Source organism: Strix aluco, chromosome 15, assembly GCF_031877795.1.
Source record: "Strix aluco isolate bStrAlu1 chromosome 15, bStrAlu1.hap1, whole genome shotgun sequence".
Classification (NCBI taxonomy): Eukaryota; Metazoa; Chordata; class Aves; order Strigiformes; family Strigidae; genus Strix; species Strix aluco.
In genome coordinates this window covers 13,094,500-13,112,843 of record NC_133945.1, presented here as the reverse complement: position 1 = coordinate 13,112,843, position 18,344 = coordinate 13,094,500, and the positions used below count along the sequence as shown (strand labels likewise).

The window sequence follows — 18,344 nt, the reverse complement described above, 5'->3', positions numbered from 1 at the left end:
ACCCAGCCCCTTCCCGCTGCTCCCTTCAGGCTCTCCACCTCGGCCTGTGTTACCCCCTGTTCTCCCCACCACCTCTCCTAAGCTGCCTTCTGCACAATCCCCATCTTCTCCCCCCAGAAGCCCGGTTTCTTGCTGCCATCCCATTGCTTGTCCTCGTGGCCTCTCAACCTTCCCCTGCTTGTGTTTGTCATCTTCGTTTAAGCTACATGGTCTCCAGGGTGGAGACAACCTGCTGCTCGGGACTGGGGCTCTCCCTTGTGCACCGCCGAGGAGACTTTTGTTGCTGTTCCCAAAAAGAAGCCAGGCCGTGGTTCCCAAGAGCTCACGGCCTTGCCCTCTCTCCCCAGGACTGCTGTGTCAGCTACGGCGGAATGTGGTATCTTAAGGGGACGGTGCAGTCCTGACAGCGGTGGGGGCGGATTCGAGTGATCTCCAGGACGAAAGAGGAAACCTGCAGCGGGCGGCACAGACAGTAATGCCGTGGCCTCGGGGGTGTGGGGCAGGATCTGACCCACTTTGGGGCACGTGGGCATTGCAGACAGTCCCTCCCATCCCAACACACTCACACACGTGTTTGCATGGCTGCCGAGGCGCGAGAGCAACTAGGAAGCAACCGGGACCCTGTCTGCAGCTCGATTAATTGGGGATTTCTAATGTATTTCAATTCTCGTCTGTTTCAATATAAAAAAATAAAACCATATACTGACACAGACATGATGGAAAATCATGGTCTAATACTTTATTTTGTAAGTAATGCCAATAAATTAAATTTGTTTACAAACCTCCCAGTTTTTGTTAAATACCTAGATGCTCTCCCTTGCAGCCCTCTTTAGAAAAAGTCATGTTCGTGGAAACGACAGGCTCGGGAGGGGGGAACAAAGTCCCTGTCTGTGAACTCTGTACTACATAGCAACTGTTCTCACCTGGTGTCTGTGAAACGAGTGATTTGGCAAAGTACCTACAGTTGAAACAGATGTGGAACAACTGCTGGGTTTCTTTTATTGGTGGGGGTTTTGTTTGAGGGGGTTTTTGCATTACTGTATGCAAATACAGCGAGGTAAGTAACTGAGTGCACCCTCTGGAAGGCATCCAGCTGTAGTTATCACATGGCAACAATGTAAAACCTCTATTTTGTGTAATTTTTTAAATAAAATTTTATCTTGAAGGTCAATTCTACCCCGCCTTGTGTTTGTCTAAGAAGAAACAGAAGCTGCCCCCACTCCTTGTATAGCCTGAAGGCTTACGGAGGAAGGAGAAGTCAGGACTGTTTTAGTAGAGGCTAGAGGTAGATGGCAAACTGCTCGACATCGCTCTGCTTGCATCGTGTTCTTTGGGAGTGCCTGGGGCAGCTGTCAAGCGAAGGGCCTGCTGCCGAGGTACGGTAACCCAGCAGGGTTACAGGTTCATCACTGGAGCCTAACTGCAGTAAGATAAGGAACATCCAACCATCAGCACTGTAGAACGTGGTTACTCTACTGGTCACGTTCTTTACTATAATTTCCATCACATGAGAAGCTCAAGGAGATTCTATTAATTTCATCTACTTATGTTCAGAAAAGACCGAGTTGAGTTGTTGACCAAAATAAGCAGATTAAGGTAGTTAATCCAGGTAAGATTGGCTAAGAATATTGTTATGGCATTTCACATTTCTGTGGAAAACATCTATTTTTAAACTGCTAAAACTCTACCTTTATTAATAAGCTAGTGTAGTTTATTAATGACATCAATGTAAGTGGGAGGTGATTTAAGTTCAGGCAGCTTTTGCAGCCTTTGTCTTGGTTTGTTGCACACACCCGTGGCTGACACTTCCCCAGTACAGCCCTGGTGCCACAGTGTTAGCTGTGGCTGTAAAGTCTCTCCGGGAAAAGCACCGTCCAAGAGAAGTTATGAAAGAACCCAGCCTTGGAGTTTTTTATTGCACAATATGTGCAGTTAAGTGTTAAAGTACAGTACAGCCAGAGCTTAGCAATGGCTTGTTACATTACAGAAGAATCAAGTAGTGGTGTGGAAATCTAAGAACATTTTTGCTATTTTTAAAGCATAAAAATGGTATATATGAAAGTGCTCTACATCAGCCAACAGTAATAAACCACCAAAGATCACCTATTTAACCAAAAATTCAGAATTGCTTTTATATGTCTTCTGGTTAGGGAAACAGTGACAGTACAGTTACCCTGATGGCAGAACAGCAGCTCTTCTGCCTTTTGTTTCCCCCCCTCCTTTTTGAACAGCACTGACAAACACCACAACAATGAGGAGAAACTACTTGGTTCCCTCTGGATTTCTAACCTAGACAGGCCTATCCTTTTCCATGTAGCATAACCCTTTTAAAATACAAATTTAATGGGAATTCCATCTGAGCTCTGTAGGAAAGCTGGCAAGGCTAGATAATGCAGGTACCATCTGACTGGCACAGATGGGCATAATTACTAGTTACACATGGAGCTTGACTGGATTATTTATTTGCTTAGAAAAATACTCACAAGATTCAGATTCCCATTTTTAAATAACTTTCAGAATGCAATACATGTTTTAGAGAAACTCCCACAATATGAAGTCTTAATACTGCAACTGAAGGACAGCTATACACAAGCGTAAGAGGGCAGGATGCAGGGCAGGCGGAACTGCAGCAGCAGCCCCTGAACTAAAACTGAGAAGCTGTCAATGTTCTGCATCAACTGGTACATCGCAGCAACCCAGACAGGCAGGAAGTCGACTCCCAAGAACAACTGAACAAATTAAGCTACGAGACCCTTTATAAGGAAAGGATGTCACCTTTCATTGTGCCTTCCCCCCCCCCCTTTACCTCTCAGCCTTTGTTTTCTTCATACTTTGAAGCAGTTTTAAAGAACATACTTCTCCCTGTTCTTTGTTTTTCAGAATACATATGAATTACTATTAGGGAGTGGAGGAGGAGAGGAAGAACAAGAGCTGATCCCTGTCTGCAGTAGGGTATGTTCTGGCAGTGTTGTGTCCATCCTCCCACCCCCAGGCAGCATGGAATAGGGTCCACACAAGCCGACACTGGAAGCAATAGACAAAACAATACGCTCAGGTTTTATCTGGCCCATCTCCTTCAAGCACTTGGGAGCTTGTGGTATGTAAGATTAAAAGCTATTCCACTATGTCGATGCTACTACTAAAGTTAAATAGCTAAACTGCAACTTTCTATCTTACCAAATACACATAAAAATGTACTTTGCAGACATTCCACCAAAGAACAGTAGGTCCCAAATAACACACATGAATCAATTCACAGTATCTTGCCTTAAGACAAAGTGCCCTACATAAGAAACCATACCTAAACAGCCACGCAAACTTTACATCAAATCCTTTCTTAGTAGGACGACATTTATACTAATCTGTGGGAGAGCTTAGTGCATGTGAAAACATGGTATTAGCTTAACCCAAGCACAGTGCAGCTGCTGTGCCAGCTCTCCACCTTCCTGCCAAAGCAAGTTCAGCTAGACTGCCAGCTTCATGCTTGAGAATCGAGGAGAGGCTGCCCCAAGAGCAGTCAGGGGCTTGCTTTGTGGTCATTTTCTACATCCTCGGAGTGCAGGGCTAGATTGTCACTGCGAACCAAAGGAAGCCGCAGTCTTGTGTTTAGTTCCTTGTGAGAAATACAGCACAGATCTCTTAGCTCTGTTATTTTTGAAGTGGACTAAGGAAACTAGTGTCAGTTACTGCTCTGGCCAGAGATTAAGTGTAGTGTGAAGTAGTAATATTAAGCTATGACACTTGTTTGCTTTACAACCACTAGTTTGTGTGACAGTGCTAAACAACATTAAATCTATTGCTACATAGGTACAGGGAGACTAGCTGTTAACTAACTAGCTTGTTAACTATAGGTCTACAAGCCAATTCAAAACATTCATTTTGAGTGCTCAAGAAATACATCAGTATAAGGGGTCTTCTGACACTCATATAAACGTTTTCCCCTTCTTGACTAACAGATCAGTCATCAACAGAAAACTCATCAGCAGCATGTCCAATGTTATGGCTGAGAGGAGAGGGACTTGTACTTAGCTCTGTGTTCATCTATTTCTTCCTTTGTTTTTCTGATACAGCTAAAAATTTCCTTGAAGAGTGCTTTATATTCAGGAAGAGCATTTGTGGGAGAGTCACTTAGCTCCACATTTGCAAATTCTTGATTGCTAGCTGAAAGATCACACTGGGTATTGCCCACATGTAGGTCTTTGGAATACTGCTTCAGCGTTTGTACAGCCTTGTGTTTCAAAGAATCTTCATCCATTTGACACTTCTTCAAAAGTTCCTCATACTTCACTTTCAAAGCATTATACTGCGCATCAACTTCATTAAGTACAGAGATTCCTCGCTGCTTCACAGCTTCAGCTCTCCTAATACACGTTTCTTCGTGGCCCCTTAGGATGTCTCCCCCTGCAGCACTGCTTAGGAAAGATTCACTGCTGCTCCGTTTCAGTGCCTTCTTCTCAAGCTCCGATACAGTCAGAAGTCCATCATCTGCTGGGCTCTGACCAAGCTCCCTTTCTAAAGATTCCTTGAATGAAATGAAAAAGGATTCCGGCACCAATTTCTCTGCATTATGGAGTGTGTTTTCAGACTGAAGGATTTGTCGCATTTCAGCTACTTCCGCTTCTAACTCCTCTGCACGAGCCCGATACAAGTCTGTATCAACAAGCCTCTGTTCAAGGTCACAGTTCTCTTTCACCATAAGACTATATTCCTCTTCCATTGTTACCCTCTTCTCTTTTTCTAGGTTAAGTTGGGCTTGCAGAACTGTAACTGCTTTTTTCAAGTTCTCATTTTCTTCTTCTAGAGGACTTAGCTGACTATCCATCGAAGTAATCTTTTCTGCAAACACATGATCATAAACAAAATACCTGCAGAAACAAAGTAAGTATCATCAAATGTAGGAAGTACAGCTGACCACACCTCCTCAGCTTTTCCTGTCCTGGGTAACTAATGACCGATTTGAACTGTGTGCTAACACACCTCCAAGTATACACAGCAGTCATTGGACTGACCTATCAGTCGATTTAATAATCAGAACAGAGTTTGTAAATACTTAAGTGCCATCAAATCAAGCCTCACAGCTTAAGCAGGATGGCAGCTCATTAACAGTTTCAAGTTACAGATAAGCTTATTGAATAACTAGACCTACAATTTAAGTTTAAATAAACATTGCCTCCATGTATCATGCAATACTTTGTCTGACACTCAGATTTTTTCTGCAGCACTCCACTCTTGTGTGACTTTTGTCATTATTGATTTTGGAAAACAAGCCTGAAAATTGACAAGGCAATTCTGTAGGCTGGTATTTCCACAAGCCTTTGGCAGTTTGAAGGAATCCACTTATCTTTTGAATTGTCAAGAAATAACTTCTTTTTAGTCATACAGATTTATTCTACAGTCTTACCTCCACGTAATGCTGAAGCCCAGACACAAAAGCCTGTTCTGCCTGTCTGTGGAGGTGCTTCACTTAGGAAATTCCCTTCTAGGATTGAAGCTATTCAGCTTTTACCCCAGGTGATTGTCCTGATGGGCAAAACTGCTCTAAATTAAAAAAGCAGCCCAGAGCTCCAGGCACCATTTTACCAGCTTAAGTTCAGGAAAGCTACTGCAGGAATCCTGCCTTCCTTGAAGAGAAAATATCCACAGACATCCAAGGAAAGGGTAAGTTACAGAAAATATTTTGCATTTAGGATGTTTGTTTTTCTGATTATCTGTGTGTATGCTTTTATCTGATGGAAAAAAAGTGGGGTGCAAATTGCTGTAAGCTTTCTAGGTTACAATTTGATATGGTTGGAGACTTTAGGAGAGAACCTTTCAAGACAGAAGGTGGTACCTGCAGTTCCTCTTGCACAAAGAGTAATGTGATCTAGAAGTGTGCTAGAAGCAGTGGCAACACCACACAGTGCAGGACTGTGCAGGTATTTGCTAGTTGAGAACATTAGATCTTTTTCTGGTAGCTTGTTTGACAGCTGTGCTTGTGTGTCTTAGTTTTTAAAGCTTTGCTTAAAATAATTTCAGTATTCTCTTTGCTATACAACATAAAAAGTCTTACTGGCGAAGGTCATAGAGCTCCTTCAAACATGAAAAACTATGCATTGATCTTGGCTGGTCAGATCTCTCATGGTTCATCCGGCCTCGTCCAGACTTTTTCAGTTCTTCTACTTGTCGTTGCAGGTCATCTATGTGTGTTTGCAGATTTTCAATAGTCTCTGTCAAGCTAAAAGGTGAAGGACTGCTGTTAAAAACATTTGAGTGTTTAGTCAAGGACATGGGAATTTCCCATCCCCTCATACTGTAGTTTCTTCTCTGAAGGCTGCTCTTTGGCCCCAAGAGACCTTTAAATAAAGTGATCCTTTCAATTTAGCAGGATTGTAGAACACCACTAGACAGAGACAGCCACCCAATAACTACACAAATACACTTGGACTGCTCTTTTTCATATTATCAGCTGCGGGGGGGGGTGGGGGGGTGGGGATCTAGTATAAGTCTGTTACCTTAGTATCTTTTGTTGTGAAGCTCTACTCTCTGCAACTAGTTTTTGATTAGTGTCTTCTAGTTCTCTTGCTGTCACATCCAGCTGTTCATAGACTTTTGCATGCTGATCATTCATCTGACGCAAGAGCTCCACTTGCTTTGTGAGGTACTGCAAGACAGTATTGATGTTACTAGTTTACACTTGAAACAAAGACAGGACTACTATTTGGCATTTTTATTCACATTCATAGAGAAACTAATAAGTTTCAGAAATGTAGATTCCAGTGGTTGCTTTGCTAAGTGTTCAGTTGAAAAGGCTCTACCAGTATCCCAGCCAGCTTGCCTCTGTCATGGAGGTCAACTCCCACTCATCAACCAGCCTTTCACCCAGAGGAGCTGGGTTTCTCTGTCCTTGCTGCACCTAGACTTTTGCCAGTACCCAAGCCTTCTGGATTGGGTTTGGCTGTACTGCAGTCGTCACTGATAGAGCCTTGAATCCAGACTTCAACACAGCCCTTAACTATCCACTGAGTCCTTCTAAAAGTTGCAGTGGGCTTCAACAGAAATTTTCTAAGTGTTGACCCAACAATTTTCTCAGCATTAAAACTGAAATACTGGGTAGCACCATCCATAATTAAGTTTCTTTTCAGCTGACCTAAGTTCTTCCAGTCTGAGGCAGCATTAGGTTCAGTAGAACAGAATTTAGGTTGTGGTCACAGCTAAGACAATGTGTGGGCTACTATGTGTCAGGAAGTACAATCAAATTACTGAATTAATTCAATTACCTACAGAGAACTATTCCAGTTACTGTAATCCCAAATAAAGGTCTCCTGCCTTTTTTTTTTTTTTAAATAAGACTCCACATGAAGTATTCTCATTTTAATCCTCTTTAGTTTTACAATTAAGAGCATAGACTGTTAAGTTTCTTGAATAATGTCAGAAAGCTTGGAATTCTCAGTCTAAGAGTAGTTAACAATCACCTAAGGCTCTTAATACAAGTGTCTTTTATTGTCCCACCCAGGACATGACTGATCCAGTTCTAAAAATCCACACAAGAGTTTGTATCAGACAGACTTGAACAAAAAACCTAACCCTTTAAATCTGAAATACTTTGTTCTTACATTGAATTTATTTCTTGCAATATATTGTGTATTACTACATGCTACTTACTGAAAAGTAAACTTCAAGTAGGAACACCCAGCAGACTTCTAGGCAGAATTACTTCTCTTTACATAGTACTGTTACATACTGAAACCTTCCAATATTCTACTTAACCTTTTACCTCATTAAAAGATTGATGGGTTTACATTTTAGGCAATTTAAGAACAGGTAATAAGTTAATCTAGGGCTGGTAACTGCTACAGACAGAATTCTAGAAGATCAACATGGTAGCAGTTGGCTAGATCCTTTTGTAGCCTGTGTGCACATGACAGAGGATTTACACAAAAATAGTACATGGATTAGCAGCAGAATCTCAATGTGACCCACTGCAGATTAACTTTCCCTATTAGTTATTCTGGGAAGGAGCTGGAGATTTTCAGATTTTCTTCAGGAACACCTGCATGGCTAAGCACAGAAACCAGGACTTTGATGCCAGAATTAGATGTTACCACTTACTGCAATGGGCTTTTGCAGAAGTTTTAGATGAATGGAAGAGGTGAAGCACCATTTTCTCCACCTTGCGTCTCCATTATCTTTAGTGCTGGGGTCAAGTTGGCCTGGTATAACCAGGCCACCAAAACAAAGTATAGATGTGGTAATAAATACTTGAGAAGTTCACATTTATTCCACCTCCCCTGCAACTAAGCACCTAACATGAAGCAGCAGTTGAGACTTCTTGCATTCTACCACATGATAAAAGGAGAGTGTCAGTATTTCTGAAGTTGGAGTGCCAAGATTCAGACCCGAATAAAGTTGTCCTTTCAATCCAGCGTTTACTACATCTACAATGATTAGTTAGTGGCACACGTGTCAGCACAGAGGTCAGATATAATGATCCAAGGCTGTAAAACGCTTAATACGTTAGCGTTTAATATATTAGATGTAATCTTAAGCACTGCAAAACCTTTGACCCTTCCTTTTCCATGCAGACAAGAGAGTACCATATTTCAGAATGATTTCTTAGTGAGTTCTAGATTTTGCTACTCAAAAAATGTGAATTAATAGGGAAAAAAACCCCGCAAGGACTTACGCCAATATACTACACTGAAAAAGCTAGTCAAAAACGCAGCAGAGTAGCTACAGGAACAGCTGAAGATCACCTTTAGGTTACAAAGACAAGCACTTGAATATTGGGGGGAGGGGGGGGGAATCAAGAATAGAGACTGTATGTGCCACTTGCACATCTATCCTGTGCAGTGGGATATCCTGCATTCCCACAGAAAACAGAAATATAGGTATGAAAATAACTGACTGAACTGCTTTTACAAGCTGAAAAGTAGTACTGCACTTTGCATATGCTAATTTTATTCCTATTTGTTTCAGTGAATTGCTGTAACATTCCCTTCTGCCAGTAAGCTAATACATTCAGTTCCTCCATCTTGAGGTTCTCTCTGGGTATTTGAAGAAGGGGTTAATTTGATTTTCTCTCTTCTACCAGAAATCCAGATGCAAGAGAGACTTCTTCGAAGGAAGAAATGTTTTGAGTTGCTAATACACTTTTAAACTGCACTGGGAAAAGACACAAGTTTAAGACAGGTGGTGGAACTGGGAAGACTGTGTTATTACAGCAGATACAAGTACAGTCTACAGGTTCTTTGACTCAAGAAAGTAAGTTGGGCAAATAAAGGTGCAGGCACTACTTATGTCAGAAGCATCACAAAAACTGTTCTCCCACCTCTCTATCCCTCCTCTTGGAGGGAGCTAATAGGACAACCCAATACACACTCTAATGCATGCTGGGGGAGAACAGTAAAGAGAGGAAAGAGGTATCAGATAAAGCCTTCAAAGAATAGTATTGCACAAGTCTTGACTTGGTTTGATTGGCTAAGCAAAGTAAGATATTGAGAAAATAAATTAATCTGTCACCATCTGAAGTTGTCTGAACCTGGAATACCTGACCCTGCAACACCCCAACTATAGATCACTGCTGGAAGGACACTTCTGGCCACTTCCTGGTGCTGAAGGTCTCTTATGTAGTCAATCAGTGCTAACCCGCCAAAAAAGCTTAAGCAAATAAACCAACAGGATATTACATCCTTAATAGCACTAGGCTATTTTTATAAATGAATGCAGCTTAGCAATAATACATTTCAACATTAATATAAATGTATTATTTCAATAATATTTTAAGACAGCATGAAAATACAGCTGCTTATTAAGTAGCTACACTCATTGAGCCAGATGAGTTACCTATCACAACGTTATGCAGTGTTATTTCAACAGGGGTGTTGTAACCATGTTAAACACTTCCTTAAACGTGGTTGTTCATACAGGTGTTGAACCTTAAGTAGAACAGCATTTGTATAGCACTTTGAAGTGTTTGTCCTCTCTAGATCTTAAGAATTAATCTTTGTATAAAAACCATTAATGGCAATGAGTTATTTCAAGTCTCTGCATAAGTAAATATAAATTTTTGTAATGCTGCAGCACTAACATAAATATCAGCCATTCCAATCATTGTATCACAGAACAAATAGGATAACAAAGATGACATTTAGCATATAATAGAGGAGAAAGCCAAAGTATGAGGTATAAAACAGAAGTATCTTATCAAAAAGAAAATGACCTGCACCCAGAAATTGTGCATCACCTCATAAAAATGGTGCATTTGTGTTAACATGACTACTATAAAGACACCTATATATCAGTCACCTATATATCTGTAAGTATTAAGCTTAGGATTCTTTAAGTTACCTGTTACCATTACAATGATAAGGGATTTAAATCTTAAGTGGCAGTTGTACAAAATCCACCCAGCGTCCGTAACTGCATAAGTACTGCTTGCACAAAGGAACTCAGGTTTTGTAAAAATCTGGTGTGTACCAGTCAGGCCATTCCCTATGATTCACAGCAGAACCTAACTGAAATGCTGACTACATTTCCAGTATGTTGTCAGTCAGCAAAGTACTGAATATTTAATAATTTAATTATTAGAGACCATGCATTGCCCTCTAATAGCTGAGAAAAAAATCATTATGCTGACAAATGCTAGGTCTGCAAGAACTCAAGCAATATTAAAAAAAAAAAAATGCCAAAAATGGCCAGGTTTTTCCACCAAGTAACACAAAGATGAGTGGTTTTGAAAGGGCAATTATGGATTTTTTTTAATCCTGGAAAATACAGAACAATATATCCACTACGTCCTGTATTTAGATACTATTTAAGTGTCTGGTTTTGCTGCTGTTTTTTGTTGTTTTGTTTATGGGTTTTTTTAAATTGAAATAGACTTTAGTTCCATTTACCACAGCTCAGGTTAGTGGAAGTACATATCCTCAGATTTTACTTAAATCTCTCTCCTGCACTTACTAGCATTTAAATTTCAGTGCTATAACCACTAACATTTTAATATAATAATTTAAATTATTATCATCATATAATGTCATTTTACCTGGCAAGGTCAGCAAAGTTTAGCAATAAAATAAAAAATAACTTTTCTGTACATAGAGAAAAATACTAGTTGTCATTAAACAAGCCAAATCCAACATGAAGTTTAATGGCACAAAGCTTCCGGTAATCAGACAAACAGTTCTAACTATGATCAAGCCTATACAGGTCCTCAAATTCTCGAAGTAGGAGAAGTGGTTAAAGATTGTGTAGTATTTTTCTTTAAAGTGTCCATCAGGTGTCAAGAAATTTAGATCTCAACTTCTGTATTGATCTCAACTATTATGTTGCAGGTATAGGTGCCTTAACACTTGGATCCCTTAAACGTTTACCTCTATCTCCTGCAGTTGTTCCTGATTTGTTGCATACATTTGCTGTAAAGATTCTTCTAGTTCAGTGTTACGGTCCAGTAGTGTCTTCCCAAGCTCAGCAGCAAGGTGAAGATCTAAACAAAGAAATCACGTTTGCATGTAAGTTATAGAGCCAGTAATATAATCTAATGGTAAAGCTTTTTAACCATATACTTGGTCATTTTTTTATTGCTGTCATAACTGCTTTAAGTTATTTCCAGGACCCAAAAAGAAAGTTAGCTTAAGTAGAACATTCATATACCATCTATAATGCAAGTCTAAGTCAGTCCTGAAACCTAGAAGATACTCTTATTTCATGAAGCTTCCTTAGTTCCTTTGGTCCTTCAGCCACAGGTCAGACACATCCAGCCATCTTCACTTCCCACCATCTGCCTAGTACTGCACCAGCATCTCTACCAAAGGTGTCTGTCAGCTACACTTCATGTTTACAGCACTCATATTTTAGAAGAATAAGCATAAAAGACCCTGTAAATGTTCATCAGGCTAGACCCAGGCCAAAGGTGACTGCACTCTTATTTACTTTGCTATTCTTCCCCATTACCCCTTCACCAAGGAGCTCGGGTCATACAGGATCAAAGTGCTAAATGAAAGCTTCAGATGCTTTTTATGGTGAAACAATAATATCAAAAGACATAAAACTGATAAAGAAATGTAGCTATTCTGCTTTTCAAGCTCATAAACCTAGGAGACAAGAATTGTTTTATGTGCTCCAAAACATGATTTTAAATGTCATTTGTTCTCAGGCACTTAATCTCAATTTCACTTCAGTCATTTTCAATCACCTCCAGGGTGCAGTGACTGTAGTTGTTTCAAATTAAGAAATAAGTCATCTGAACACTCAGTTCCTTTCTAGAGGGAAGCTTGATATTTGTTCAACAGCATCAGTAGTGCTAGATATTCTATATTATTATGTTTAAAGACGTGTAATTTAAAAGCTAACATAATGCGACAAAGAAACAAATCTTGGTGTTACTGCTAAAATTGTGATTACTCTATGCAGTTTATTACATGTTAAGAATCCAACAGATTTCTGAAAATCTCTGATCTTCCACCTCCTTCCCATCACCTGGACTATGACCAGGTTGTCTCCTGCATGCATGCAATACAATCTTGTTAGTTTTCACAAAGAACTAGCATCACTAATGGGAAAGAGACAGAAGAAAAGTCAAGAAAAACTCAGTTTCACTTCAAGGAGACTTAAATTAATGAGACATGTATTGCATCATCTAAATTAGCATCAGCTAAATGAGAAAACACATTCCATTTTCATTTGATTAAGATGCCCTTGTTTTAACATGTTATCTTACCTCTTTCCTGCCCTTTCCCAATTATCTTATCAGCTAGTCATTGTAACAGATAGAACACTGTTCCAAGATTGCTCTGTGCTAACCTTCAGTCTGGCAGCCTGTCCAAAATGATTACTCCATCTACACACATAAGCCAAAGACCAAATTCAGACTTACAAGGACAAGTGAGTAGGAGCATTTGTCTATTAAGTTGTAGATGTCCAATTCTAGCAAAACAACAGCTGTGGTATTCTTTACAGCTACAGTGCATTGTTTCCTACCTTAAGGTCAGATTCTTAGAATAAATGCCACAAAAATTATTTGAAACAAGTCACACTGCATGGGAGTTCCTTGCAGTTTCAAAAGATGCATGACTAGGAGGCACATGGCGGACTGATCTATACTTATGGGTTTATCCTCACATAGCACTTGTTAAGAAACACCATTTGTTAAGAAACACAGCCTGTTCTAGAGCTGGGGTTTAAAATACTTGGATAAGGAAACCTTAAGGTGTCCTGCTTAAGTTTTTCCCATTTTCAAACAGAGATTGTACATTGTTTACTCATAGACAGAGTAACTCCCAAATAGCAAGTTGTTTGTTCTATCACAGAATACAATATAGTCTTCAAATCCAGTGAATCCGTCATCCTGTATAAAATGGAGTCCTGATCCACAGGTTCCCATACTACACAAATCTTCACTAGAAGCCACAATCTTTAAAGCTAGTCAACAATACTGGCATCATTCGAGGCAAAGACTAAGTAGTCCATTCTTTTATTTTAACAGTAGAATAAGAGCTTTAGAGAGGATTTAAGATTATGTTAAAGACGTAATGCATAATAGCATTACTTGCTGCCATTTCCCTTCCCAAAGTGAAAGTTTGTTTTGATGTTTAAGTACATTTAGGAGTTGATAGTTTCATTCTTAAATGCCCCCTCATCTACTAAATCAAGTAGCACGTACCACACGGTACTTTGAATACAATGTGAGTAATAGAATTCAGGTCATTATACTTACACACTCATTCTGTTCTTTAGAATGGCAGAAACACAAATGAGTTACTATGGGAGAAGCATGCTATTTTGTAATTAAGGCAATTTGTTTCTGAGGGGGAGAATACAAGTGGAAGAGCTCAGGAACATGCAATAAAACCCTAACTGCTATCCCCAGAGAAAGCAAGAACTGCGAAAGAATTTCACCTCTTCTAAAATTAAGAATTTGCTTAGTGTCCATTTTTCTACATTGTTAAGTACCTATAAGCCCTATAATGAGCAAATTTTAAGAATGAGATGTGCAATATATATGTTCTCTAGATACAGAGGGAAAATGGTTAATTCCCATTTCTCAGGAGTTACTGTACAATACTAGAAGCACACTGCATTTTCTGTTGTAAATTTATGTAAAGTAACAGCTAAGTTCTGCCACAGACACGCATTTTTCCTTTTCACCATGAAGATCTAAGCAGGGAGGTTTTTAATAATGCAAACTGCATACGTTCAGATCTTAAGATCTTCATTTCAGTAAATCAGATCAGTTGTACTGGTGTTTTAACAGCTCCATCAGAAATCTCTAAACCAAAACAAGACTTCAAGAATAGGTCTTCTGTGACATTAAACAGCCCTCGCTTAGCAGCACTTCTCCACAATCTCTTCTGACAGTGTTACTATAATTGAGAAAAAAATAAAAACAGTACCAAAATCCTTCTCTTCTACTTTTTCATAACCCACTTAACAAAATGATTCAGATAATTTTCAATGTAAAAATAAACCTGTTCTTTTCAACAGCAAAAGGCATTAGTAGTGCAAGATACATATAAGTGAGCCTGGTTGAAGTTTACCTAACTATAAAATTAAACTCTTAATTTTTACTTAGCTTCCTATTTCTTACTCCATGTTCAGACTGCCTTCTGTTCTGTTAAAGTGAGGAACAGCAAGATGTAAAAAGAGCAGTCGTATAAAAATTCTTTTTCAAAGGTCAGCACGCTACAGCACAACATGGATGTTGCCGAAGCAAGGATGGCTGTTCCCATCCTTAAAGGAATTCCATGAGCATTCTGTTCTCATGAACAGCATGCCAGAAAAGCCCACCTCCATTGTTAAGGCAAAAGCTTTTGGTGCACACAAAGACTGTCAAAGTTTTTCCAAAACCCTACCCTAATTTAGATTTCAAAGACTGGCTGACAAGGACTACAAGCTTGTTTCAGGGTGCTTCCTAAGGTTTTACAACCTAGGTTTTCTCATAAACCTACTCAGTTTTTACATGTGCACTGACTAGGTTGTGAAAAGTTTCAAGAGACCTTGATCCTTAAGCATTCTTACTACTCTGTTTACATACATTGGTATTGCTTAGTCTTAGGAGAAGGAAGAGTATCTTTCAGACTCCAGGAATAAAGTGTAACAGAACATTTAAACAAACATTCCTGAAATGCAAAGAAGAAATTCCTTACAATTTGCCCATCAGTTTATTTTCCTCCTTTCCCTTTTGGCAAGGCTATCAGTCACTTCAGTTTAGGCTTGTAAAGAGATAATCCCCAGAAAAAGATTGTTCAAATGTTGAGAGAGCATTAGCCAACCCTCAAAATGCACTAACCTCTAGAATGGAATACTGTTTCTTAAAAGCTCACAGCAGAGAGCCAAATGGTGATTATTTCACTCATTTTAATTAAAATATGAAATTAAAGAAACATCAATAAGGCATGAAGTCAGTTGCTATACACTGTGAAGTCTCTTTGTAGGTCTTCTACCCCATAAACACTTACATAGTAAAAACTGCTAAATCATGTCTTCAAATTTTCTACTCTCTTCCCTTTGACAGCAAACTACAGTTTCAGAATCTTATTGAAATTGATTGGTTTGTATCCTAGAGCCATGAAAACATCTATTTTGAGCAAAGAGTACCTAAATACAGCTTTCAAACAGCTATTTTGTAGTCAAAGCATACAATTAGAGACCTATTCCTGTCTCAAAAAAAGTTTCTGCTGTCAGACGCCTGATCTCAGTGTGAAAACTGCTTCGCGAGGAAGAGCTTTCGAAAGTATCGTTCTTTATTGTTTATACTCCAGGAGCACCTACCAATCCCAAGAACTCAAAACCGTATGGCTGGAGCAGGTTTGCAGGAAGCCACTTCACAGCTTTAAGCTGGCCTTTTAAAACGAACTCGGGATTAATAACAGAAAGTAGAACTAAGTAAATACCAGTCATAAATGCCACTAAGCTCTTAAGGAAATTGCACATTCTTTCCATATCATGACTGTAGAAGATTTTTACTGCAATTATACTTGGTATATTCCTGTGACTCCCTCATCTCTGAAATGGGACTAGCATTTACCTTTTGCTTATAGTCTTTTAAGACCTATTGACAGACCGACATACAGGAGCTATATATGTATAATTATGATGCACAGGGTACTTATTCGTATATTTTAATAAGGAAACTTAGAAAGTTTTTAATAATGGATCTGCAACTAATCGAGCATAGCCACATTTACAACTTCATTGACTGGAAGCCCTTACAAAAAGGCTCAACAGGGCGCAATACAGCAACCCCGATGCTTCCAGCGCCCGCTATTTCCAGCGCCTACCCTCAAGAGCTGCTTTATTATCCTGTCAAGGTGCAACTTTTCGGAGAGCCGCTTCCCTCCCGGGCGGAGAGGGGCCCAGGCACGATTCCACTCGGCTGCAGCAACCCCTTCCGTCAAACAAAGACGGCTGCAATCTTTATCGATAACGGCGATCCCTCTGCCTACGCGCCCAAGGCGGCGGGAAGCACGGCCGTGCGGGGAGCCCGGGCTCCCGGCTGCGACACTCGCGGGGCGGCACAAGCCCCGCTCCCGCCGCCACCCCGCGACCCTCGCCGGCGGCCTCGGCCCCCTCACGCCCTTCCCGCCGCCCCGCCCGAGTGCCCGGCGTCCCCCCAGGCTCCGTTCCGCCGCTGTGGCGGTGCCCTGCGCCCGTCCGCCACCCCCTTCCCTCACACACCCTCCTCACCGCCCCCCGCGGCCCCTTCCCTCACACGCCCTCCTCGCCGCAGCCCCTGCCCTCACACGCCCCCCACGGCGGCTCCCCACGGCCCCTTCCCTCACACGCCCTCCTCACCACGGCCCCTTCCCTCACACGCCCTCCTCGCCACGGCCCCTTCCCTCACACGCCCCCCGCCGCAGCAGCACCCCGCCGCCCACCGCCTCTCCCCCGCCCCGGCTCACCTTGCTGCAGGTCCTGCTGGTCGTACCAGGGCTCATCCTCGCGGATCTCGAACTCCTCCACCAGGCTGTCGGCCAGCATCGCGCCCCTTCCCCTCACGGCGCGGCGGGCGGACCGGGCGGCAGCGCCCACGCGAACCAGTCCCCTCGCACCGAGCGACGGCGGGGCAGGGCGAGCCGGCAGCCGCTCCTCTCCTTAAAAGCCGCCTCCGGCCATTGCCGAGCGTTTCCGGACTTTGCCGAACCTCTCCCCCTTCTGGTCGGGCTGCGCGAAGCCGCCGGCGGCAACGTGGCAAACTACAGCCACCCGCCCCCCGTCTCCCCGCGATTCAAACACAACACCCTCACCTCCCCTGCGGGAGGCCAATGGGAAGCCGCCCGCCAGACAGATCGAAAGGAATCTCTACCAATCACAAAGCGAATTCGTAGCAAGCCACCAATGAGAACGAAGAGAAGGTTGGCCCGGGCTAATTCCGCCCCGCCCCAGCATCCAGCTGCGCAGCCTCCAGTTAGAGGAGGTGGGTTAGTGCCTGTGGAGGGGGCGGCGGTTGCTGGGGCTTTGAAGGGTTAATGGCGGAGAGCGGGTGCTGTGGGGTATTCCGGGGGGTCTGCGGCGGAGCAGAGCTGGCACAGCCCGGGGTGGGGCAGCGCCACTGCACGTAGGGGAAGCCGTGACTCCCAGTCGCCCCGTGTTGGGAGCCCGCGGGGAGCGCTGAGGGAAAAGCCTGGGACGAGGGGCTCGGCCCCTGAGCCGCGGCTCCTCACCGGCGTCGCGCCCAGGTGCGGGGTCGCGTTCCCGCCGCCTCCGCGGGGAGCCTTGGCGCCGGAGTGCGGAAGGGAAGGAGAGGGGAGAGGAGAGTGTGGCCCCGCTGGAGCAGGCGGCCGTGGCCGCTGCTGTCATGTCTGAAAACGGCGAGTCTCCAGCCCCGCGGCTCCCATGTCGCTCCGGCGGTCACCGCTCGCTCTCGCCTCTCTTCCTTACAAGGAAGAGGGAGCCGTGTCCCGTATCTGGGGAGCTCCTGAGGAGAACCTAGCCTGATTTGCCCAGTTTTAACAGACGAGCACCTCCAAACTTCCAGTCCTGCAAGTTTCCAGTGTCCCCCGCCTTCCAGGAGTCACAGTCCCAGCGCCTGGGCAGCCATGGCATCGCGGGCTGGGAAGAGCGCGGCACGCAACCGGTTCCACTTGCCCTCCTGCTCCAAGTGCCTTTTGTTTGCATCTCCCCTCTGCTTCAGCAGCGTTTGCCCTTAGCATTACCCCTTGGGATTAGGAAAGCGTTTATTCTTAGTTCTGCCTTCATGTGGTTCAAAGTCATGGAAGAAAGATGAGGAAGGTAACTTGTGTCCAACCAGTTTGTCAGGACTGGGAGCGTTACGCTGCAGTCTGGGACCCGGTACAGCAGAGTGTGATGTGAGCTAGTGTGCTTCAGTCAACATTTATTATCGCTCGGGAATCCACTTTCTTCTTTAGACT

The 18,344-nt window shown here is 42.6% G+C and overlaps 2 protein-coding genes across 2 annotated transcripts in view; one reads left to right on the top strand and one right to left on the bottom strand.

Annotated features, from left to right (window-relative positions):
• POLR3E (RNA polymerase III subunit E) overlaps nucleotides 1-491 on the top strand; it is a 29,577-nt gene extending 29,086 nt beyond the window's left edge. Inside the window, exon 21 of the mRNA XM_074840411.1 lies at nucleotides 348-491. Within this exon, the coding sequence (XP_074696512.1) occupies nucleotides 348-404 (57 nt within the window). The 3' untranslated portion in view covers nucleotides 405-491. The remainder of the gene's footprint in view (nucleotides 1-347) is intronic.
• Nucleotides 492-719: 228 nt separating this feature from the next.
• Nucleotides 720-17,143, bottom strand: CDR2 (cerebellar degeneration related protein 2). The gene is made up of 5 exons (XM_074840412.1): nucleotides 16,875-17,143; nucleotides 11,349-11,461; nucleotides 6,492-6,640; nucleotides 6,050-6,214; nucleotides 720-4,865 (listed from the first exon to the last, which is right to left on the bottom strand). Exons 1-5 carry the CDS (start codon nucleotides 16,951-16,953, stop codon nucleotides 3,998-4,000), a joined length of 1,374 nt encoding a protein of 457 aa, XP_074696513.1. The 5' UTR covers nucleotides 16,954-17,143; the 3' UTR covers nucleotides 720-3,997.
• Nucleotides 17,144-18,344: the final 1,201 nt, after the last annotated feature.